The sequence below is a fragment of the Halichondria panicea genome, chromosome 4 (genome assembly GCF_963675165.1).
Source record: "Halichondria panicea chromosome 4, odHalPani1.1, whole genome shotgun sequence".
NCBI classification, from domain to species: domain Eukaryota; kingdom Metazoa; phylum Porifera; class Demospongiae; order Suberitida; family Halichondriidae; genus Halichondria; species Halichondria panicea.
In genome coordinates, this window is record NC_087380.1 from 4,821,920 (window position 1) to 4,842,231 (window position 20,312).

The 20,312-nt window shown below is 41.1% G+C and overlaps 1 protein-coding gene across 2 annotated transcripts; it reads right to left on the minus strand.

Moving 5' to 3' along the window:
- Positions 1-774: 774 nt before the first annotated feature.
- Positions 775-20,252, minus strand: LOC135335656 (very-long-chain enoyl-CoA reductase-like). 2 transcript variants are annotated; one of them, XM_064531212.1, is made up of 16 exons: positions 20,150-20,252; positions 19,963-20,013; positions 14,757-14,808; positions 9,270-9,320; positions 9,140-9,220; positions 9,061-9,083; positions 8,844-8,956; positions 8,622-8,727; positions 5,299-5,376; positions 4,665-4,681; positions 4,565-4,620; positions 2,632-2,675; positions 2,509-2,566; positions 1,599-1,687; positions 1,056-1,101; positions 775-997 (listed from the first exon to the last, which is right to left on the minus strand). In XM_064531212.1, the coding sequence occupies exons 1-16, from the start codon at positions 20,153-20,155 to the stop codon at positions 870-872; spliced, it is 999 nt and encodes a 332-aa protein (XP_064387282.1). In that variant the 5' UTR covers positions 20,156-20,252; the 3' UTR covers positions 775-869. The 2 variants fall into 2 exon arrangements, with proteins under 2 accessions (XP_064387282.1, XP_064387284.1); XM_064531214.1 differs by lacking the exon at positions 5,299-5,376.
- Between the last annotated feature and the right edge of the window lie 60 nt (positions 20,253-20,312).

The following is a 20,312-nucleotide window of genomic DNA, read 5'->3' on the forward strand; positions in this document are numbered from 1 at the left end:
GTACTCCTTGCTCTCATTCGTATTCGCAGAAACCACAAAAATAAACTTAAATATGATTATTTTGTGATGGTAACAATTCTGCTTATACCATTGCGTAGGTAAAAGAATATTATCTCCATGGCAACCAAGTGGTGGGTATGTGGTGGTTATAAAACAGATTTTTCAATAGTGGACAATCCCTTAGCGACCAATCGTTGGTCTGGAACTCTGGCACAACATTCTTGCTGCATGATTTAAATTCGTATAGCTTTCGTAACTATACACACAGTGATTACTCTCAATTATCAGGTTCTTTGGGTACCTTTTTGCTTACTCAAGCAAACTTATCACACATGAATTGTTAAATAAATAAATTGTCCAACTTTTGATACGAAAAATTTTTCCAGAAATACTATTTGATGTTACACGCATTTTTACGACCACCTCCATTTTCACTTAAAATGCCACTTTTGGGATCACATTTTTGTAGCTTATTCATTCATTCACGTATACAACTCAGCACAATTTCTTGCTGGATGCACTGTATACTATGCAGGGTTTAATGTTTGGGCGCACGTAAACACGCGTTTGACCACACCCCCTATTACATGCTAGTGCATCACGCACATCATAGACAGTACTAATGTGATGATGTTATTGTTCTACACAATTCTGGGGGGAAAGTTCACCCCCCCCCCCCCCCCCCTATTAGATGAAACCGTATTTCATTATGGCCGTTCAGATGGAAAACACAGCACACCATGGCATTGTGCGTAACTCGAGGCGTATGCATCATTGTCATAAATAAATTCAATCCACTCATACTCCAGAATATAATAATAAGTATAATTTCAAATTTATAGTTCACTTCTGTAGCCCTAACATCTAGTTCAAAGAACAAATGGGATAATGGCTTTCCTACCACGTGGATACTTTTCGAACTCTTTGCGATAGTTCCTGTGCTTTCCGAGAGCCCATTGTGTCATCTGACCGAGTCCAGCCAATGTGAACAAGAGAGCTGAAGGGGGCCCCAAATAAAGCTGTAGTATGATTATGTACTACCAGTTTGCACTAACCTGGGAAAGACTGTGTCATGATAGTGAAACCAAGCCAAGCTCCAACCTGGAAAAAAGTTATCAAAATAATATACTGTTCAGGAAGTTTCTACATGATTTACATGTAGAATCCCAAAGGGCTGGTTGTAGTATCCCGAACGTAGTGAGGGTTCTACTAGCCCTGAGGGCTTCTAAATCATGAGCAACCATGAGTCATAGCAACTACGAGTCTCTAGCCAGATTTGAATGTTCTATAATTCATGGCTAATCTTGGCTAAGTACTAGCCTCGATCCCAGGCCGCACTGAAGATGGGCCTGGTGTCAACTGATCGCGCATGCGCCACATAATCCCCAGAAACTAGGAACTTTGGATAACATCGTATATGCTCAGTAAAACGACCATGAGTCATCCAATACTTTTGTGCATGCGCAAGCAGGCCTCCTTTCTGAGGCTTTGTGAAGGAGGTTCATGATTTTAGATTGAACACAGCATGAATAACAAATGAAAAACCCAAGTGCTTATTAATCATCTGAGTGTATTCTATCACCTATCACCACCAGTACCTCATAGGTGTAGTTCGGACAGCTGACAAGGCTGAACAGCATTGAGAATGGGTTACTGTCAGGATACGGAATTTTGCGCTTCTTAGTGCCTACAAAAATGCACACACTGAAACGTGGAACACAGAGCAGACAGTACATACAGTAGAGGCCAAAACAAAGTTTCTGTTCCGTTTGCGTAGTAACTCAGCGTTTGTTTTGATTCCGTTGCACGCAAGCAAAACAATCATTTTGGTGCATGTGCACTCAAGCGTGCAATAGTGTGTTGACTTACACCATAGATTAAATAGGGAGAGGGATTGGAAACGGAAGTTACCTCGAATTATATCCGCGTTACGCCGGGGTTTAATCGAGGCTGTGTATCTAACGTTGGTAAAATCTAGTACCTTGACTTGTCTGCTAGCTTGAGACTAATGGGACACAGTACACCGATTAGTTGCACAGTCTTAGCGTAGGTACATAATAGCGATTTTTATACTCTCTTCACAAAAGTCAAAAATGTATTTTTCTTTTCCAACTGATGCTCATCATTAGGGGGCATGAGAATGACGTTTTAGGAGGGCACTGAATATCTTGTAGTGATTTGTTGCCGCGTGTTGAGCAACCGTAACACGGATTGACATCAAAGTGCTCTCTGGTGCCATGCTAAATTCAATGTAAAATGTCACGTGACGCTACTTCCGTTTCCGATCCCTCTCCCTATTCAATTTATGCTTACACAAACCGCTAATTGGATTCGTAGTAATTAAGTTGCTACATGGTGTTAGTGTAAACAATGTAACCACGAAACCGCAGCGTGGTACGTGCGTAGGCGGAAACGAGCAATAGCAATTGCGTGCAATCTAATCAGCAAACGGAACAGAAACTTTATTTTGGCCTCTACTGTATAATGTCCAACCATGCAGGAACAAACCTTGTGGCCTCAAATTGCGTAAAGTTATGTGAGTAGAGAGGTTTCCAATCTCACACACCTATTAAGTTAGAGACAACAATGACCAATGCTACTATCTGTTTCACTACTATCTGTTTCACTTACAATAAACAGAGCCAATCCGGTGTAGACTTGGACTATCCCATACACTGTGTGGACAACATAACACACAAGGCAAAATACTTTTATTACTACAGTTTCTCTGTCACCGCATAATTAGGGTTAAAGGGCGAGGCATACCTGAATGTGTGGCGTATTGGAGTATTCTAGCTGGAACTACTGAATGGTTGTAATGCGAGTATCAAGGTCGGGCATCTGTTTGCTTTTTCTATATCTATGGTTTTGTCCTGTTTGCTCTTTTGTTCCTTTTTTTTGCTTGTCTAGGATAATACGAGGTCTCAAGGATCCACCACTAATTTTACTATACCTAGGACATCAGATACCAACCATTTTAAACATTAATTTAAGTGAGCATTCCGTTTGAGCTAGTAACGTGAACAGCTGACACTATTTCTCTCACACAAATGATACTTCTTGTATACCCTCACGCATGCACGCATAACACAACACGGTTCCGGTGTTATGCACGCACACACGCACACACGCACACACACACACGCACACACACACACACACACACACACACTATCTAATGCCTAGTGTTAATTCTAAGAACCAAAATTAGAGTAATGATTGTTTTGTGCTTGCCACCTAGAAGAACCACATAACTCCATCCCCATTATCAGATACTACAGGGATTTGAGGAGTTTTTGCAACTGTAATGTCGAGAGCGGAAGTACCTGTCACGTGAACCGTTACGTAACAAGATTGAATTGTGGCTCATCAAACCAATTTTTCTCCAATAGAGCCTCTTTATTTTTGTTAAACTCGACTTACACAGGAAAGAGCCTTTGGCAAAGGCTTTGCACCACAGCAGGTTGTCAGCTGAAGCTATCCTTGAGATTCTAATCGTTTTGTGAGCTACGTACTACTTGCCCCTAGCCTGCCCGCAAGCTGTTGAAAGTGTATCACTAGTCTCAGTAAAATCTCTCTTAGGCTAGCTCCAGCTGGATACACAACCTGTGTCACAGAACTGTCTAATAGTAGCTGACAAAACGATTGGAAATGCTCAAGAATAGCTTTAGCTGTGGTGCAAAGGCTTGCAGATGCACAGCAAAGCATAGTAGGTCACAAAACGATTTGAAATGCTCAAGAATAGCTTTAGCTGTGGTGCAGATGCACAGCAAAGCCTCCTGTGTAGGTTGATTTTTCCCAAAAATAAATAATTAAATAGGCGTAAAGGGAGAAAAATTGGTTTGGTAGAGCCAGAATTATGTAACTGTTCACGTGACAGGTACTCCGCTCTCGACATTGCAGTTGCAAGAATTCAGCAAATCCCTGTACCACCACAAAACCTGACAATACAGGCCTGTACCTTAATTATAAATTAAGCCCCCCTCAAGGTCACACAGCCATGCAAGCTATGTTGAAGTATTACAGCAGCCAATATCAAGTTCAAGATAAGTTTTATACAGCATTACCTCAAATGTGAATATAGCTTACAATCAGCATGGCCCCAAGTGAATAGCAGCTTACAATAATTATTGTAGTATACTAGTCTTGTGTTACTCTGAATGCAACAGATGAATGGGGAGGGTTGGTGCACCGTTAAAGACTCTTTAACCCATCATTCTCGACTCTCAAGGTCGGGCATCTGTTCGTTTTTTCTACTTGTTGTATGGTTTTGTGCTGTTTGTTCTTTGTTCCCTTTTTTGTTTTGTTTTTGTAGTCCCGTAACTATTACTGAAGAGCTTCCCAAAATAATGTAGACACTGTGATAGACTATGTAAAATAACCTAGATACAGATCGGATTGCATTTATAACTTAGAGCTGTTTCTAATTTTTAGGCTGAGTCAGTATTTATGTTGCGGAAAGCCTGATCCCACCTCCATTCTCAAACAACACACACACACACATAGAGTCACCCTGCAGCTATTTCCCGAGGATAGCATAGCAAAAAGGTGTAATAATACTTACTCGCTGGAGTGTAGAGTGGGTGGTTCACGAAGTAGGCAACAAAAGCAGCAAACCCCCTACATGTACATCTTTCAATACTGCTTACCAAAAAACTGCTTACCAGTAATAGCCTGAGTTCTGCAAGAAAAATTGGAGTATTATATTAGCCTTAAATTGGCTACATAGACATTAATTAATTAACCCGAGGCGCAGAGTGGCCAAGGGTTATATAATTATTGTAGTAGTACATGATCAATCAAACGTTCCCGTTCCGTTTGCATAAATGCACCGTTCCCGTAAAAAAAACGTACAATGAACAATGCATTATGCAAAACTCGCTACCACTTTCTGTGTATGAAAATTTGCTGAGTAAGCAGATTCAATAACTTAAATGTGATTGTGTCTATAAATAGATAGCTTGTTATTGTCTGGCACTTTAATCCTAGCTTAGATAACGATAGATGCTATTTTGCAACAGTGCACCGTTGCCCCAGTTGTTCTCAGACTAGCATCAGACAAAGTTGTACCCTCCATCTGTGACCTGGAATGATCGTTTTTGAAGACTATCATCTCTTCTCCAGTTCTAGTGTAGAAACTGGGTTTAGCCCTTACTCGATATAATTATTTTAAGCGCATGCTCAACAGCAAATTGTTGTACTAGAATTGAACTGCTTTTCCATTATGCACAGGAAAATTTTAAATCGTTTCATTTATCTATGAGCTAGCTAGCTTTAAATATGTCTAGTTTTGCTTACTTGGAATGCGAGTGTTGCTACTCGATTCCTGACCGCACTGAAGATGGGCCTGGTATCGACTGTTTGCGCATGCGCCACCTACAACCCAGAAACGGGGTAATTTGGTAACACCGTATAATTATGCTCAGTAAAACAATGATGTCACAACAAACGGAAATGGATTGAAGAAATTGTGAAGGTTTCTGATAGCATTCTAATAGCTACCCTTAGCCTGCTATGTTAACAAAAGACTCACAGCCTCCAACAGTGTGGATGACAATCCACACTGTTGGAACGGAGTGAAGGCTGACAATAGCCTATATGGACAGGCCAAGCCCATCTGATACTAACCTTGGTGAAAGTCTACATGTAGACTCTATCAGAAAGAAATAGCTGCTGCAATCAAACGTACAGCTCTGTCTCTAGCTAGCTAGCTATATAGCTCTACGTATGACTTTAATATTATGATGTATTCAGGATATTTTTTTCTAGTGACATTTCTGTTTAATGGGGGAAATTGTCCAATAATTTTGGGCATACGCAAGCAGTCAGTAGCAGGCCTCCTTGTTGAGGCCTTGTGAAGGAGGCTACTTAGTAGTTAGCTCTGCACTAGAACGCTAGCTATGGCTAGCTGCAACAGTGAGAAGAGAGCTGCAAGGCTCTGCTGATGCAGCCATTAATTTTAGAGTTGCCCTTTTGGCATCGATCGTTTTTAAGGTTACGATGCAGTGTTTGCTCATAAATTATTATTCATGAGTTTTTATTTTGTGAGAAAGGAAGACATTGTTTCTATTATTGTATGTGTCTATACTGTTGTACTACTCATAAGTAACTATTACAGTGCTTGCTAGCTATCAGTACGCTAACTAGGTGGCAAAACATTTACCACAAAGATCATGTGGTCATTGCCGATTTTAGTCGTCAAGTATTAGACAAAGAAAGACTCTAACAAGAACTAAACAGTGACCTACCAGCTATTCCTGAGGGCGGCTCGAAGAGTTCTTGGTCCTATCTATCTACAAACTAAAAAAAAAATGTCATAGTTTACTAGCTAGTCGGCTATTTTTCCATATTTTTCTACTTCTACACGAGCTAACTCGATGACTGTTCATTGTAAATTGTTTCGAGCCGCCCTGCCCCTTTCCTCTTTTAAATAGATAATTGACTTACTGGCAAAGAGCATGCAATATCTAGCATATAAAATGACGACTAGTGTCTACAGTCAAGACAAGCTTGATTTACTACTGATAATTACTGCGTGGGCGAACACTGCATCGCAACCTAACAACAAGAGGTAGTTCTGTTTCTGGTCCATTCGCCGCTCAATATTTCACTGGGCTGTTTTTTCAGCAACACACCTAATGCGCATGCGCAACCACACCCCACTCACTTTAGGTTGAGTGGGTGTTGCAATAATTACATGTACAGCACCTACAACACTTCAATTATTATTCAGTAAGCTAGTGTTTGTATCTTGTATTAATATCTTGTATTTAGCAATGAAAGATGTTATTATGCTAACACAATAATTATGTGGTCTCATTTTGCTTTTTTGCTTTAATACAGAGCATGTACAATGGCTCAAGCTAGTGCAATGACAGTATAAATTATAGGTGTTTGATATAGAGACAATTCTCAGTTGAATGTTCCGGTTGCCAAAAGCCTAAAATACCTCTACCTGTATGTTATTTAGATGTTATTTTTGTGACAAACCGTGAAAAAAAATGATGACACTGCAAATAATTGTGTGTGGCTCAGTTGCTCTAGGATTCTTGAAAGGGGGGTTCCAGGGCTCTGAGCGGGTCAAGGACTGCTAAAAAAAGGTCGTCACTTCTTCGAAACAGTGAGCATGCGCATTAACACACCGAATTTTTCCTAAAAAAAGGTCATCACTTTTCATAAGCATAAGCAGTCTGCATGCAGCACTACGCTGGAGAGTTTTTAGCCTTCATAGTCACTGAAACTGCACAGACAAAGCAGGGCTAACAAGGAGTAAAGGTAAGTGAGAAGTGCATGTGAAAGCTAGTAAGAAAGGAACAACTTGCTAACTAGTTGCTTGAGCCTCTCACTCAATTCTTCTCAAAGGGGGTTCAATTGAACCCAAAGAACCCCCTCTGGATCCGCCACTGTCCCTCCTGGACTCACGTAATCAGGGAATCAATCTGACCAGAAACAGAACTACCTCTTGTTGTGGCCTTACATGATTGTTGTAAATTATAGTTTTAGGTGCGCAGAATAGTTGTTTAACTACGTACCTATATCAGCTTATTAATGTCTATCCTATTGTCATTATAATCAAAATAAAATCCTAGAGGGGCAAAATACTCCCCTCGCCACCCCCCCCCCTCCCCCTGTGAGTAGAAAAAGTTTTCTTACAGCTAACAATGATCCACGTGGGTGTTGACCACGCCCCATGCATAATCTCTACTGATATAATCTCTATTGATTTGCATGTACAGTAGAACCTCGATTATCCGGCCCTCCATTATCCGGAACCTCGATTATCCGGCTTGGCAGTTTTTCTAGATCAGAAAATGGGCGTGTCCCTCAAATGCGCATGCGCGTTACAGCTGTTACCATGGAGACATGCCTGCTTATCTTCTGCGCATGCGCAGACAACCATGTGGCACTGCTGTTTACCAATAAAGTGTGTGGATCAAGGCGTGGTTTATCTATTCGATTATCTGGCATATTCACTTATCCGGCCTACTTCTGGAACCAAGGTGTCCCAAGGTGTTCAGATAATCGAGGTTCTACTGTACAGGCTTCAGGCTTGTGATAAGGTAGCCTAGCAATACATGTATACCGTCAAGAGTCATTAGGAATAGTAGGCAACTCCACTTAAGGACAAAATACTCGTGACATTTCGTGGGTTATATATATATTTGTGGTTGGAGCTTGCACCGCAAATAAAGTACAAGGTCGCTTCATTCGTGGGTAATATATTCGTGGTAAGACAGAATGCCTTTTGGTACAGTCTACTGGAGTTGCTACTCTTCCTCTTGATACCGCCGTATATTTATAGCCAGTAATTTTCGGGGGACAAAACATTCGTGGTTGAGCAATATTAATTTAGTCACTTCATGGATAACATTTTGGTGATTGCTGCTTGCACTGCAGGTAAAGATAGGCAAGGTCGCTTCATTTGTGGGTAAAATATTGGTGGTCTGAGCTCCGACCACGAAAACCACGAATATTTTGTCCGCAGAAATTACCAGCTTTTATTGCCAGGTACAATCAAGACAAAAGCCTTCATGCACTGAGCATCCTCCATACGAGGATTAAGAAATGTATTTCATAGGTAAATTACAACCAAAGGCTTGTGACATACTGTAGAAACGTACTTTAAAGATATTTGCGATGGGCATGGTAGCATGAGAAAAACGGTGCACAAAAATTGTTTCCAACAGTCTCTTCGCATAGTGGAGCACCCAACAAGCAGCAGCAACGCTGGAATGACAAGGATAATCAATGCACTTTGAATGCAGAAAACAAATTTCAGAACAAATTTGTCTTGGGGATACCTCTGGCCTTGAAAATGTCAATAACGCCCTAAAATAACTTACTTCACGACAACAGAGACAGGAAAACTTTTTCCGTCTTGACCATAGATAAAAGGAAGTCGGAAGAAAAATGGCAAGTACACAAGCAGTGGCCCAGCATACTCAGTAAGAAAAACCTGTTGATTACAAATTAAAAATAGCTAGCTAGTCACAAACAATGACAGTGTATCCAAAAGAAATAATATGAGGAGAAAAAATTATATGACACACTCATACTCACTGTGGTCCATCCTATTTGCGGTCCTGCAGGTACCGAAAGCAAGTAAAAAAGATTTCCATGCATGCACAAGTACACTCACCAAGATCTTTGAAGTAAAGTATCCCACTATCACCTATTCTTAAAGAATCCAGAGTCACCTCATTCTTTAGAGGTTTGTCTTCTGTCAAGTACACATTATCAAATAAACCACAAATTATATGATTTCCTACTTCGATCCTGGCCTGTTTTCCACTGCTGCCTGTCAGGATATTTTGCAGGCACTACGGCAGAAGAATAATTATATGAGGGGAATATATTGTGGTTACATGCATGTGGTTCGATTGATGGCAAATTATATTTTAACTTGTTATTCTGTTATGTGTCTACAAAAAGACACGCTGTGCGCCCAAAGAATTTAGGTGGAAAATCTAAATCCAGAAGAAATCAGTTCAAACATGGAGGAAAGAGCCTGTTAACAGTACTGCCTACCCTTGACCTGGAGAAGTCTAATGATTGTGACTCTAGTCCCAGTGATCCGCATTTTAGTCCCAGTGATCCGATTCTCCTTTGTGAAGGCTTTCAGGCTTAAGGGTGACTCCCCGGTCGCCTTTCCAACCGTCTCGCTGCCAAGTTTACAGTCACTCAATTAGTCCATGCTTTGAAGGACCGTCCTTTTGTCATGCAGATCTTGTCCGTTGACTTTACGTACCATGCTCGTCGCTCAACTGACCCATGCACTGCAGTTTAACTGTTTAACACGGTATTTTCTGACCTTATACTAGCATTTGAGAAACTCGACCTTGATGAATGTCTTCCGGCAATGTTTTGAAGGTAATGATCTGGTGTTATTGCCCTGTCTTGATTTGGACCCAGCTGCGCTGTCAAAAGCTTAAATTGATACCGTGATAAGTTTTCAGAACAGAAGTGCTCCAGCCACCCCCAACATTGCATTAAATCTGTCAACCAGTTTAGAGTCACTAAAAAAGACCTAGTCAAGACAGCTGAGAGGTTAAAAGATGAGCTGGCTGGTTCTGTCAAAGATGCTATCACCACTCTTACTGGTTCAGGATCCACTCCCCCTGCATAAGTTCACCTAACAGGCGATCAAACATAATTTTGAATTTTGTTTGGACTATCATAAGAGCCATTTAATTATCCTATCTACGTATCAACAAGGAAGCAAGCACTTCCAGAAAAGGATTCACTTGAGGAAACACAAAATTGAGTGAGAGGACAGTGACTGGGATCATAGGTAGGAAGCTACCTCAAACTAGAAAATGAAGAGAGCTGGACCAAGTTTCTGGATCTGGTAAGTCGAGTATAGCATCTGTATACAGACTGTATTCTGATAGCTTCAGGATAGCTTCAGTATAGGTTTGTTTAGGCTAGTTAGTACAGCAGTGGACATCATGAGCCACCACTGAACTTGTAAACATGTGTGTAGGTGAAGAAAACATTTCCCGGGAAAAGGCGTCTGCCGATACGACCTCGCAGAGAAGTTTCTGCAGATCCTGATTGAACCATGTCACCGTGAGAACATTGAGAACACTTATTTAGTGTCTATAGTCTGTTGTGCCTTCATACAATAATTATTATTTGTGTACATAATTGTGGCGGGAGGCAGTATCGGCCTCAGTGGCCACTATGATCGCAGCAAAACATGAGAAGCTTAGCAAAGCACGTCTGTCGGCCAATAAACTCTCTATTCTGAAGAAAAATTGAGTCTCGCTCTAAACAGTGTAACTCCCCAGTTGTGGATGATTTCAGCAATGACAAGGAGATCAGTGGTTCTAAGCTCTCTGGCATCTTGAACTGCAGCGATACAGCACACAGGAATATTCTTTTAGAGGAGATGGCCTCCCAGATAACGGTTTCTGACATTGAAGAGGTTGATATTTCAGTGGAACTTGTAGAACAGTCTAAATGATCATGACCGTAATAAATCTGACGGCTCCAATTTGTATCAATCTATGTTGTTCCGCCATCCCTCGCAAAATACTTCACAGCTGTCCTTCAACATAGATACATTCGTTCTGCGCTTAGAGACTGTGTACTTGTTCCGATCCCGAAACCACTTAAGGATCGCTCTATCTCTGCCTGTTTATTACACCATGAGGTATTGATTTGTTAGAACAAATCAAGCTGGTTACAGAACTGTAACCAGCTTTTTTCTTGTCTCTCTGTTGCGTCTAAACTCTGTTTCCCGGTCAAACGCAAAAGAGCTAGAACAATGCCTGTTTGGAATGATCATGTGCGTAAAGTAAAAGAATCTGCCATGGTTCGGAACAAGATTTGGGGCTGTTCTGAGGCTGGTGTCTTGTTTGATCTGCGAAAGCAGACTAAGAAAGCTTATAAGTACTGTTAAGAGTGTCAAGCGGAGACAAAAACACATTGTCAATGAGAAGCTTAGCAAAGCACGTCTGTCAGCCAATAAACTCTGTATTCTGAAGAAAATTAAGTCTCGCTCTAAACAGTGTAACTCCCCAGTTGTGGATGATTTCAGCAATGATAATGAGATCAGTGAATACTTTCGTTCTAAGCTCTCTGGCATCTTGAACTGCAGCGATACAGCACACAGGAATATTCTTTTAGAGGAGATGGCCTCCCAGATAACGGTTTCTGACATTGAAGAGGTTGATATTTCAGTGGAACTTGTAGAACAGTCTAAATGATCATGACCGTAATAAATCTGACGGCTCCAAATCTATGTTGTTCCGCCATCCGTCGCAAAATACTTCACAGCTGTCCTTCAACATAGATACATTCGTTCATTCGTTCTGCGCTTAGAGACTGTGTATTTGTTCCGATCCCAAAACCACTTAAGGATCGCTCTGTCTCTGCCTCTGGCCCCATGCTCGAGAAGTGTATTCTCCTCAGATACAGCTTTTAACGTCTGACCTACAGTTTGGCTTCAAGGAGGGATTTTCCACTGACCTATGCACTGGAGTGCTGAAGAATGTTGTCTCTAAGTATTTGCAAGGCTAATGCTAATGTTTTTGGATGTTTTTTTGGATGCCAGCAAAGCTTTTGATTGAGTTAACCATACTACCCTCTTTAAGTTGCTCATTGAAAGGAACCTTCCTCCCACAGTGCTGCGATTTCTCTTCTCATGGTACAGGGACCAAGAATTAGCTGTTAGTTCGCTGGAATGCAGATCTTTCAGCATCTTTTAATGTTTCGAATGGTGTACGTCAGGGTGGTGTTCTCTTTCCAATCCTTTCCACTGTTAAGTTGATGAGCTCCTGAAAAGACTATGGTTGCCATCTAGGGAAATCACTCTATCTGTGCACTTGGTTATGCTGACGATATAGCCCTTTAGCACCCTCACCATCTGCCATGCGCATCTTATTGAAAGAACGTCAAGTATTTGCCTCTGAATTCGATATAACTTTTAATGCCAGCAAACCTCATGTTTCAGTTAATCATCCGAGGTCGCTACCTTCAGGTCTTTAGGTTCAATGGTGTTGCTCTTCGTTTTACAGATACGATGACCCACCTTGGCCACATCCTTCATTGCAAGTTGGATGATGAAGTTGACATTGCACAAATAACTTCTGCTATGTAGCTGCTCCATACCTTTAGTGGGTGTGATATATGAGAGTGAAAACAAAGCTAATTCCAACTCGGTCTTCTCGTGAGCGTCTAGCCAAGCATACACAGCAGTCGGGGCTAACAATCTGAACTAGAGCACTAAAGTGCAAACCCTCGGCTGGTGACATGATTAAAAAGAAACCAGAAATATAATGCAGTGCATATAGTGATGTTGTTATCATGTATGACTTGCACAGCAACTCAGGAGCAATAAAACTAAACCAGACTGGAGGCATGCTGAAACATTTGAGAACAGGTAGTGGTACTATAGATATATGCACTGTGGATTAGGATCACAGTAAAGAAGCCTGGAGTCTCAGAGAAGTATGGCTCCAGGTCCTGCATGGAGTAGGATCCCAGTCAGCAGCAGGAGCTATAATTCAAGCTTCTACTTTAGTGACCATTGTTCCTGGTATATACAGCTTTCTACTTTAGTGACCCTGTTCCATCGTTCTTGGTACAGGATCACTTCAGTTATAAGTAACGCATGTGCAAGTTCTGTTCAAGCTACATTTTGCTCGCTTTTATTAGACAAAGGAGCTTTAACACCGAAAGCTGCCACTATCAAAAGTACTAACTTGTTGTGTGGAGGCTACTCATGCTGTAAACGCAGTGCTAGAACATCCAGGTAAGCAGACCTAGTCACAAGCTTCTTAGCTTTTGCTCGACAAAGAAGCTTTAATATCAAAATCTGCCACTATTTAAACCAAGATATTGTTCTGTGAAGGCTACCTATGCTGCAAACACAGCGCTATGGCATCCAGGTGAGTAGATATACTCGTCACAAACAGACAAACAAACAAACAAACAAACCAACAGACTACTATACCCGTGGCCGCCCACGCGCGCCTCGGATAATTATACGAAATTGTATAACAATGACGATAATATTATGGTTTGTGCGGACTTCGTTAGGGATGTTAGCATCTCATTCAACACGCACGAAGAAAAATTAATGATCTTAAACTCTATCTGCTACAATTGACTATAAGTTAGACTAACTAATCCTGCACTATAGTACTAATCTTTACACTATCCTTGTAATAATTGGGGCGAGCGAAGCGAGTCCTTTCCTAGTGATGAACGTTGCAATTTTGTCTGTGTGTGTGTCTGTCTGTCTGTCATACCAGCACAACATTTGTTTTTTGTACTCGTGACCATTTACCAACTTTTACGTGGAGGTTGCGCATGGGCACAAGAGCTAGCTACACTCAGGAACGAAGGCTCAGACAAGACACAGATCTATGCTCTTGAGGCCACAGGCACGCCTACAGCAGGTCAGAGCAGCTCAGACCTTCTGAGCCTGAGATCACACAGGCACGTCTGCAGGAGGTCACAGCAGCTTACTTGCCATGTTTCATCAAGGTCACTTTAAGTCTTGTGTTTTGTGATAATATTAAAACCTGCTAGCTCAACAGGACAACACAGAGACCAGAGACCAGACACTACGGCAGGTCAGAGCAGCTCAGATGGAGACTTCTAAAGTAGCACAGGCACCTTTAGAGAAGACAGCACTATGGCAGGTCAGACCAGCTGAGATGGAAACTTCTGAGGCCACACAGGAACGCAGAGTAGCTTACATATCAAGGAATGTTCACAATGACGGTATACTATAGCCTTGTGGAAACTTCTGAGGCTACACAGGCACGCTTACACCAGGTCAGAGTAGCTTACTTACAAAGGATTGTTCACAGTATTACTATGGGTCCAGTAAAAAGTGATAATATCTACTTGCTCCTTCCGTTAGTTTGTACAGCCAGCTCTTTCAAGCTAAACGTTCACTCATAGATATGTTTCACCTTCATGTGTACACCATAGTCAAAGACCGCAACAACCCTACACTACTCAGGATAATTGTTACGGGTGTACAGCTGGCACAGGCAAGTCGTATCTAATCCCGTGCATCAGACTACTCGGTTATTTGTTGTTTTATACCTGTGTGCTCAGTTTTTTGGCATAATGAGTTGGAATAACCCAAATCGCGCACGCTCGCCCCACAATGTTGTACATTCTCCTTGTTATATTATATGTATACATGCATGTACACCTATCCCTGGTGTACGTGTTCAATGAATTATTATTTATTATTATTATAGTTGAAGCTGGCTGTTAGACCTTATACTCACTCTGTGCATGATAACGCCGTTTGACATCAGATATGGTAGAGTCGGGTTCAAGCTGCGTGATACATGTACACAAAACAAAATGATGTGCACACATCATGACATGTTACAGGTAGTGCTATAATTATACATACAGTGTATTTTAGTCTAGAGAGCACAATTGTGCCAATTGTGCCTAACTACAGTGGAACCAGGACACCATGGTTCCAGAAGCAGGCAGAATAATTATGCCAGATAATCAAATAGATAAACCACGCCTTGATCTACCCACTTCATTGATAAACAGCAGTGCCACATGGTTGTCTGCGCACGTACAGAAAATAAACAGGCCCTGTCTCCGCAGTAACCGCTGCAATGTGCATGCGCATTTAAAGGACACGCCCATTTTCTATTTTTGTATTGCCAAGCCGGATAATGGAGGTTCCGAGGTTCTAACACACCTAGCCAAGATTATGTGTTTTAATGCATGCGCCGAGGATTGGCTCGTGTGAAGCACTAAAACATTTAGAACACACCTAGGAAAGACCACGTGCTTTAATGCTAGTGCCTTAGATTGACTCTCGGTTACTCGGCTCTACCTTGTGCATAATTTTGTTAACCTCGACCTCTTGCCAGCTTTCTTCGTATACTATGGTTCGAAAAATCAGTATACTGCCATTTTTTTGCAAGAAAATGGCTAGTCGGTTTGCTACCCCTGACAGTGACTCCAAAGAACTTAAACTGTGTTCTTCTGCTATTATTTTGTGTACAGGGACAAATGTGCGTGGTTTCTATGGTTGAATCTCAAAAGCAGAGCACGATTCGTGGATTTTAAAAATAATGCTTCATTCTCGAATTATGCCTACTTGGAATACCTTTCAGAAGAGTGCGTAGAAAAACTTGTCCATGTAGTGTTGCTACTCTAATTAGTAGTTAGCTCGATCTGCACTGGAACGCTAGCTAGAGAAGAGAGCTGCAAGGCTCTGCTGCGTTGATGCAGCCATTAATTTTAGACTTGGAGCTTTGGCATCCATCATTTTTAAACAATCATCCTCGATCATTACCCACTCTTTGAGTTTCCCTGTGATTGGATTCTGCCAGCTAGCAGCAAAAATAATTGATGCAAAAATGATATAATTATGTGTGTAAAAAAGCTATTACTAAGTTATGTAGCTTTGGTACCTCCATCGAGGCATCAGCACCCGCGGTGTTTTCATTTTCTTTAGTTAGCACGACCATAACCAACAACCTACAATTATGAAATACAGTTAGCATAGCTTCAAGCACATAGTTTTCAAGCTAGGCTCTGTTAAATGCTGCTGTTGCTGATACACATTGGATAGAATACTAGTAACTTTGAGTTCAGATACAGCTAGATCACAAACGTTTAAGGTCTTGAAACTTTGAGGGGCTATATTCTAGACAACCAGGTCACTGTAATGTGAATATTTCTTTCTTTTTGTCTATTCTAAAATAGAAAAATGTAGACCATTAATTTTCCATACATGTAGATCATTTCCAGATTTGAATTAATTGTTTTGGTGCTGTATTATTATAATTAATGTATGGCTAAGAGTGCAATATCGGATAAACAGCACAAGCAATGGCAAGACTACTAATTGCACGAGGCGCAGCCGAGTGCTAATAACTTTGCTAGTGCTTGTTATGGTGCTATTAATCCCTTATTGCACCCACAAGTAACCGTGTGATTTCTAATCGTGAATGATGAAGTTTTCTGCAGTTTTATTAACATTTTCGGGCGCAGCCGTTATTTGAAAACAGTACCTTGTCATTGACAGCATGCAATTACTTGATAGGTAATTGCACGCTGTCAATGACGAGGTGTAATTACTGCACCAGATGTGATACGGGAGATTAATTGCTGTACACTCTCTAGTCACTAATAGCACATCATACGATTAGAACAAAGATGGTAGATGCGACCCTCAAAATATGCAACACAAAGACTACCGTACTTCTTCTAAAAGAGGCGCCGCTTTTTATATTAGCTAGGGCCAAAGATGCGCATAATTAGAAGGGCGCCTTATAAATAGAGGTTATTTGAGCAAGTGGTATCCTCGATTTCAGGCCGCCCTAAAAACATTATGAAACTCGAGGTTTAGGTCTGTAAAATGATCCTGAAGTGTAGCCTTCCAACTGGCCTTTTTGTGGCAACTACAGGTGGAGGACGATGCTTCTTAAGTGGAGGACATCTCTCACACATCCTCAAGCTTCCTGAAAAAAGAAGTGATACTGGCCTCCATTTAGCAAGGCACCACCATATCTGTAGCCACGTGGAGCTCAATTGGGCTACTCTCCTAATGAAAGCACCGCAGGTGCTGATGCCTCGGTGGAGATACCAAAGCTACATAACATAAAGCTGCTACTAATAGCACATGATAAAAACAATTTAATTTTGCTGCATGCAAAAACTCAGAGAGTGGGTAATGATCGACCATGATTGTTGTTAAAACGATCGATGCCAAAAGTTCAAGTCTAAAATTAATGGCTGCCATCAGCAGAGCCTTGCAGCTCTCTTCTCACTCTTGCAGCTACCAATAGCTAGCGTTCTAGTGCAGAGCTAACTACTAAGTAGAGTAGCAACACTCGGTAACAAGTTTGGCTACGTGCTCTTCTAAAAAGGCTGCAATGGCATTCCAAGTAAGCAAAACTAGGCATAATTCGAGAATGAAGCATTATTTTGCAAATCCACGAATTAAAATCAAAGTAAACATGACTAGAAGCCTATAGAAACTGTTACTTGCACTTGATTCATCCTTGAGCAGCTGTAGCAGGGTACACACACACACACAGACACACAGACACACAAACACACTACCGTATACCTCGCTTGCGCATGCGCACCGAGGCATAACAAGGAGGCTACAAAGAAGAAGTAGCTCTATATGGAGACCTCAAAATTACTTTTCAGTCTAGGTGGCGCATAATAGTCCTATTCGTTTAAGAGCCTGGAATTTTTATTGCTTTTTGAACGTCCACTAACTACTTCCTGTATAGCTTCCGCAGTAAAATTGTGCTGAGCTGGCATGCCCTTTTACATTGAAGTCATTATTGTAAAATCACTGCGTTTTTGCAGCCTCTGCATTCTGCAATGCTGCGTTATTATTCTAAAGAAAGGAAGTTTATGAAATATTAAAGTAAAAGCTACACAATGGTTTTTGTCCCAAACAGTGTTTGTCAACTATCAGTGAGCTAGCTGGTCTTGAAGATACCTACTATATACACAGTAAGTGCAGTATAGTGCAGTAGTAGTAGATCTAAGAGGTAAACTAATACTCAAAGATGGTGGAACATCTCCTCTACACAATTCTGCAGGTGCCTACTATGTATAAAAGATGTTTCATCATCCTTGAGCATTAGACTACCTCTTAGATCTACTACTACTGCATTTACTGTGTGTATAGTAGGTATCTTCAGAACCAGCTACATGTAGCCATAGATAGAGTAGAGAGGGATTGGAAACGGAAGTGATTCACGTGATGTTTTACAATGAAGTCTACGTAGTGGCTCTGGGACCATCCGTGTATCTCCTCATAACTCCCGCAAAAGCCCGGGAAACTTATTGTGTCCAATGCATACATCTCAGAGCTATACCCCCATTACTGAATCACATGCCCCCTGATAGTAGGTATCAATTGGAAACGAAGGAAATATAATCTCGATAGTCGTGAAGTAGCTAGAGGTACACAGAACGCTTTTTCATGCTTGTTCCTATAGTACCTATGATATAGTCCTGTGTCCCAAATGGCCTCAAGTAGTAGAGAAAGTTGATGTTTAGCAGCAAAACTGCTCGTGGACTTCTTACAGAGAGCAAAACAATTCTCATGAATTATTCATGTTTAGCCCTCGTGTTAAAAAGTAAACCTCGATTAAAACCACGGAGATACACGGATGGTACTTCGAGGGTACTTCCGTTTCCAATCCCTCTCTACTCTATCTATGATGTAGCTCACTGACAGTTGACAAACACTCTCTGGGACAAAAACCATTGTGTAGCTCTTACTTCAATATTTCATAAACTTAGAACAATAGCGCATGCATTGCAGAATGCAGAGGCTGCAAAAACGCATTGATTTTACAATGACTTCAATGTAAAAGGGTGTGCCAGCTCAGCACAATTTTACAGCGGAAGCTATACAGGAAGTAGTTAGTGGGCGTTCAAAAAGCAATCAAAATTCCAGGCTCTTAAACGAATAGGACTATTAGAAGGGCGCCTCTTTTAGAAGAAGTACGGTAGTCTCGCGGGCCATACTCCACAATCTGATACTACGTATGGTGACTATAGAGCCAGGTTTTTGGGTCGCAGTGGAATTTAATTATTGTATCCTGTCAATTAACCGCAATGTTGCCATACAGTCTTTCTCCACAGAAGAACTTAAAGTACATTTAGATCCCACCTGAGTGTTTTTGCTTATTGTTGCTATGTGCTCTATTTCTAATATTTCTCGAGCTTTGGGACACTGTAACACATAGATACCTCATGCCCATTATCTAACCATTACATAGAAGACCCTCTACAGTGACTGAAAGTATCTCAAGTGGAAGAAGCTATCATGTGAACATAGACTCAGTATCAAGACAATAGATGATTCATACACAACAATTGTAGATCTAGATCTGTAGAGCTGCAAATAATACAAGAAAATGTTGTCTGTTGCATTGATTTCTGCTTCCATTATCACCTCATGTTCAGTATTAAACTCTGGAGAAGAGGTCTTGGCTATTTCTGCTTGGAATAATGAAAACATTGTTTTGCCAACTTTTGAGCTTTCTAATCTTTCTTTCCACTTTGACTGCAGCTATCCATGAGCTATATATTCAAGAAAGCAATACAATGATTGTCCTTGAATCTTTAGAGTGCCTGATTGTACAACCAACAGACTCAGTCAGTGTAGCTTGTCAACTTCAGCAATGGTGGACAATTTTATTTTAATTTACACCCCTTTTGAATGCTTGCGGTACATTTTTGCATTTTTGTCTGGAAGTTCTTGAAATGCTATCGTTCCAAAATTCCAGAACTGTACACGAAAACCTGACTATAGTCACCATACGTAGTATCAGATTGTGGCGTATGGCCCGCGAGACTAGAAGTACGTACGGTACTTTTCAAACAGCGACTTCTGGCTTAGGCTTACCAATTATTTTAAAGGTTTGCCTTAAATCGAATAAATATACAGTACTCATTGCATTATAGTTTTTACCAACTTACCCCGTCCAAAGTACACTGTGTCTTCCCTGACTTGACATGCTTTACCACAACCTGAGAGAGTTTCAAATAAGCGCATCAAAAGAGTGAGTATTGATGGCAAGCCAACAAAAAGCAAAGGAGCTACACATTGTAGATCTACGCAAATAAACACGATTATTTTATGCAGTTAGCACAAACACCAAACCACCTTCATTTTTCCAGTACTACTTCAGTTCGACGTTCAGGATCTAGCTAGGATCAGGAGTGGGGCGTAGCTGAGCAGCACATGTACTGTTACTCTGTACTGTACGTTCTTGCACTGTCACTGCAAACATAAGCTCACGTGACTGTGTTTTTCTAATCCCCTCTTT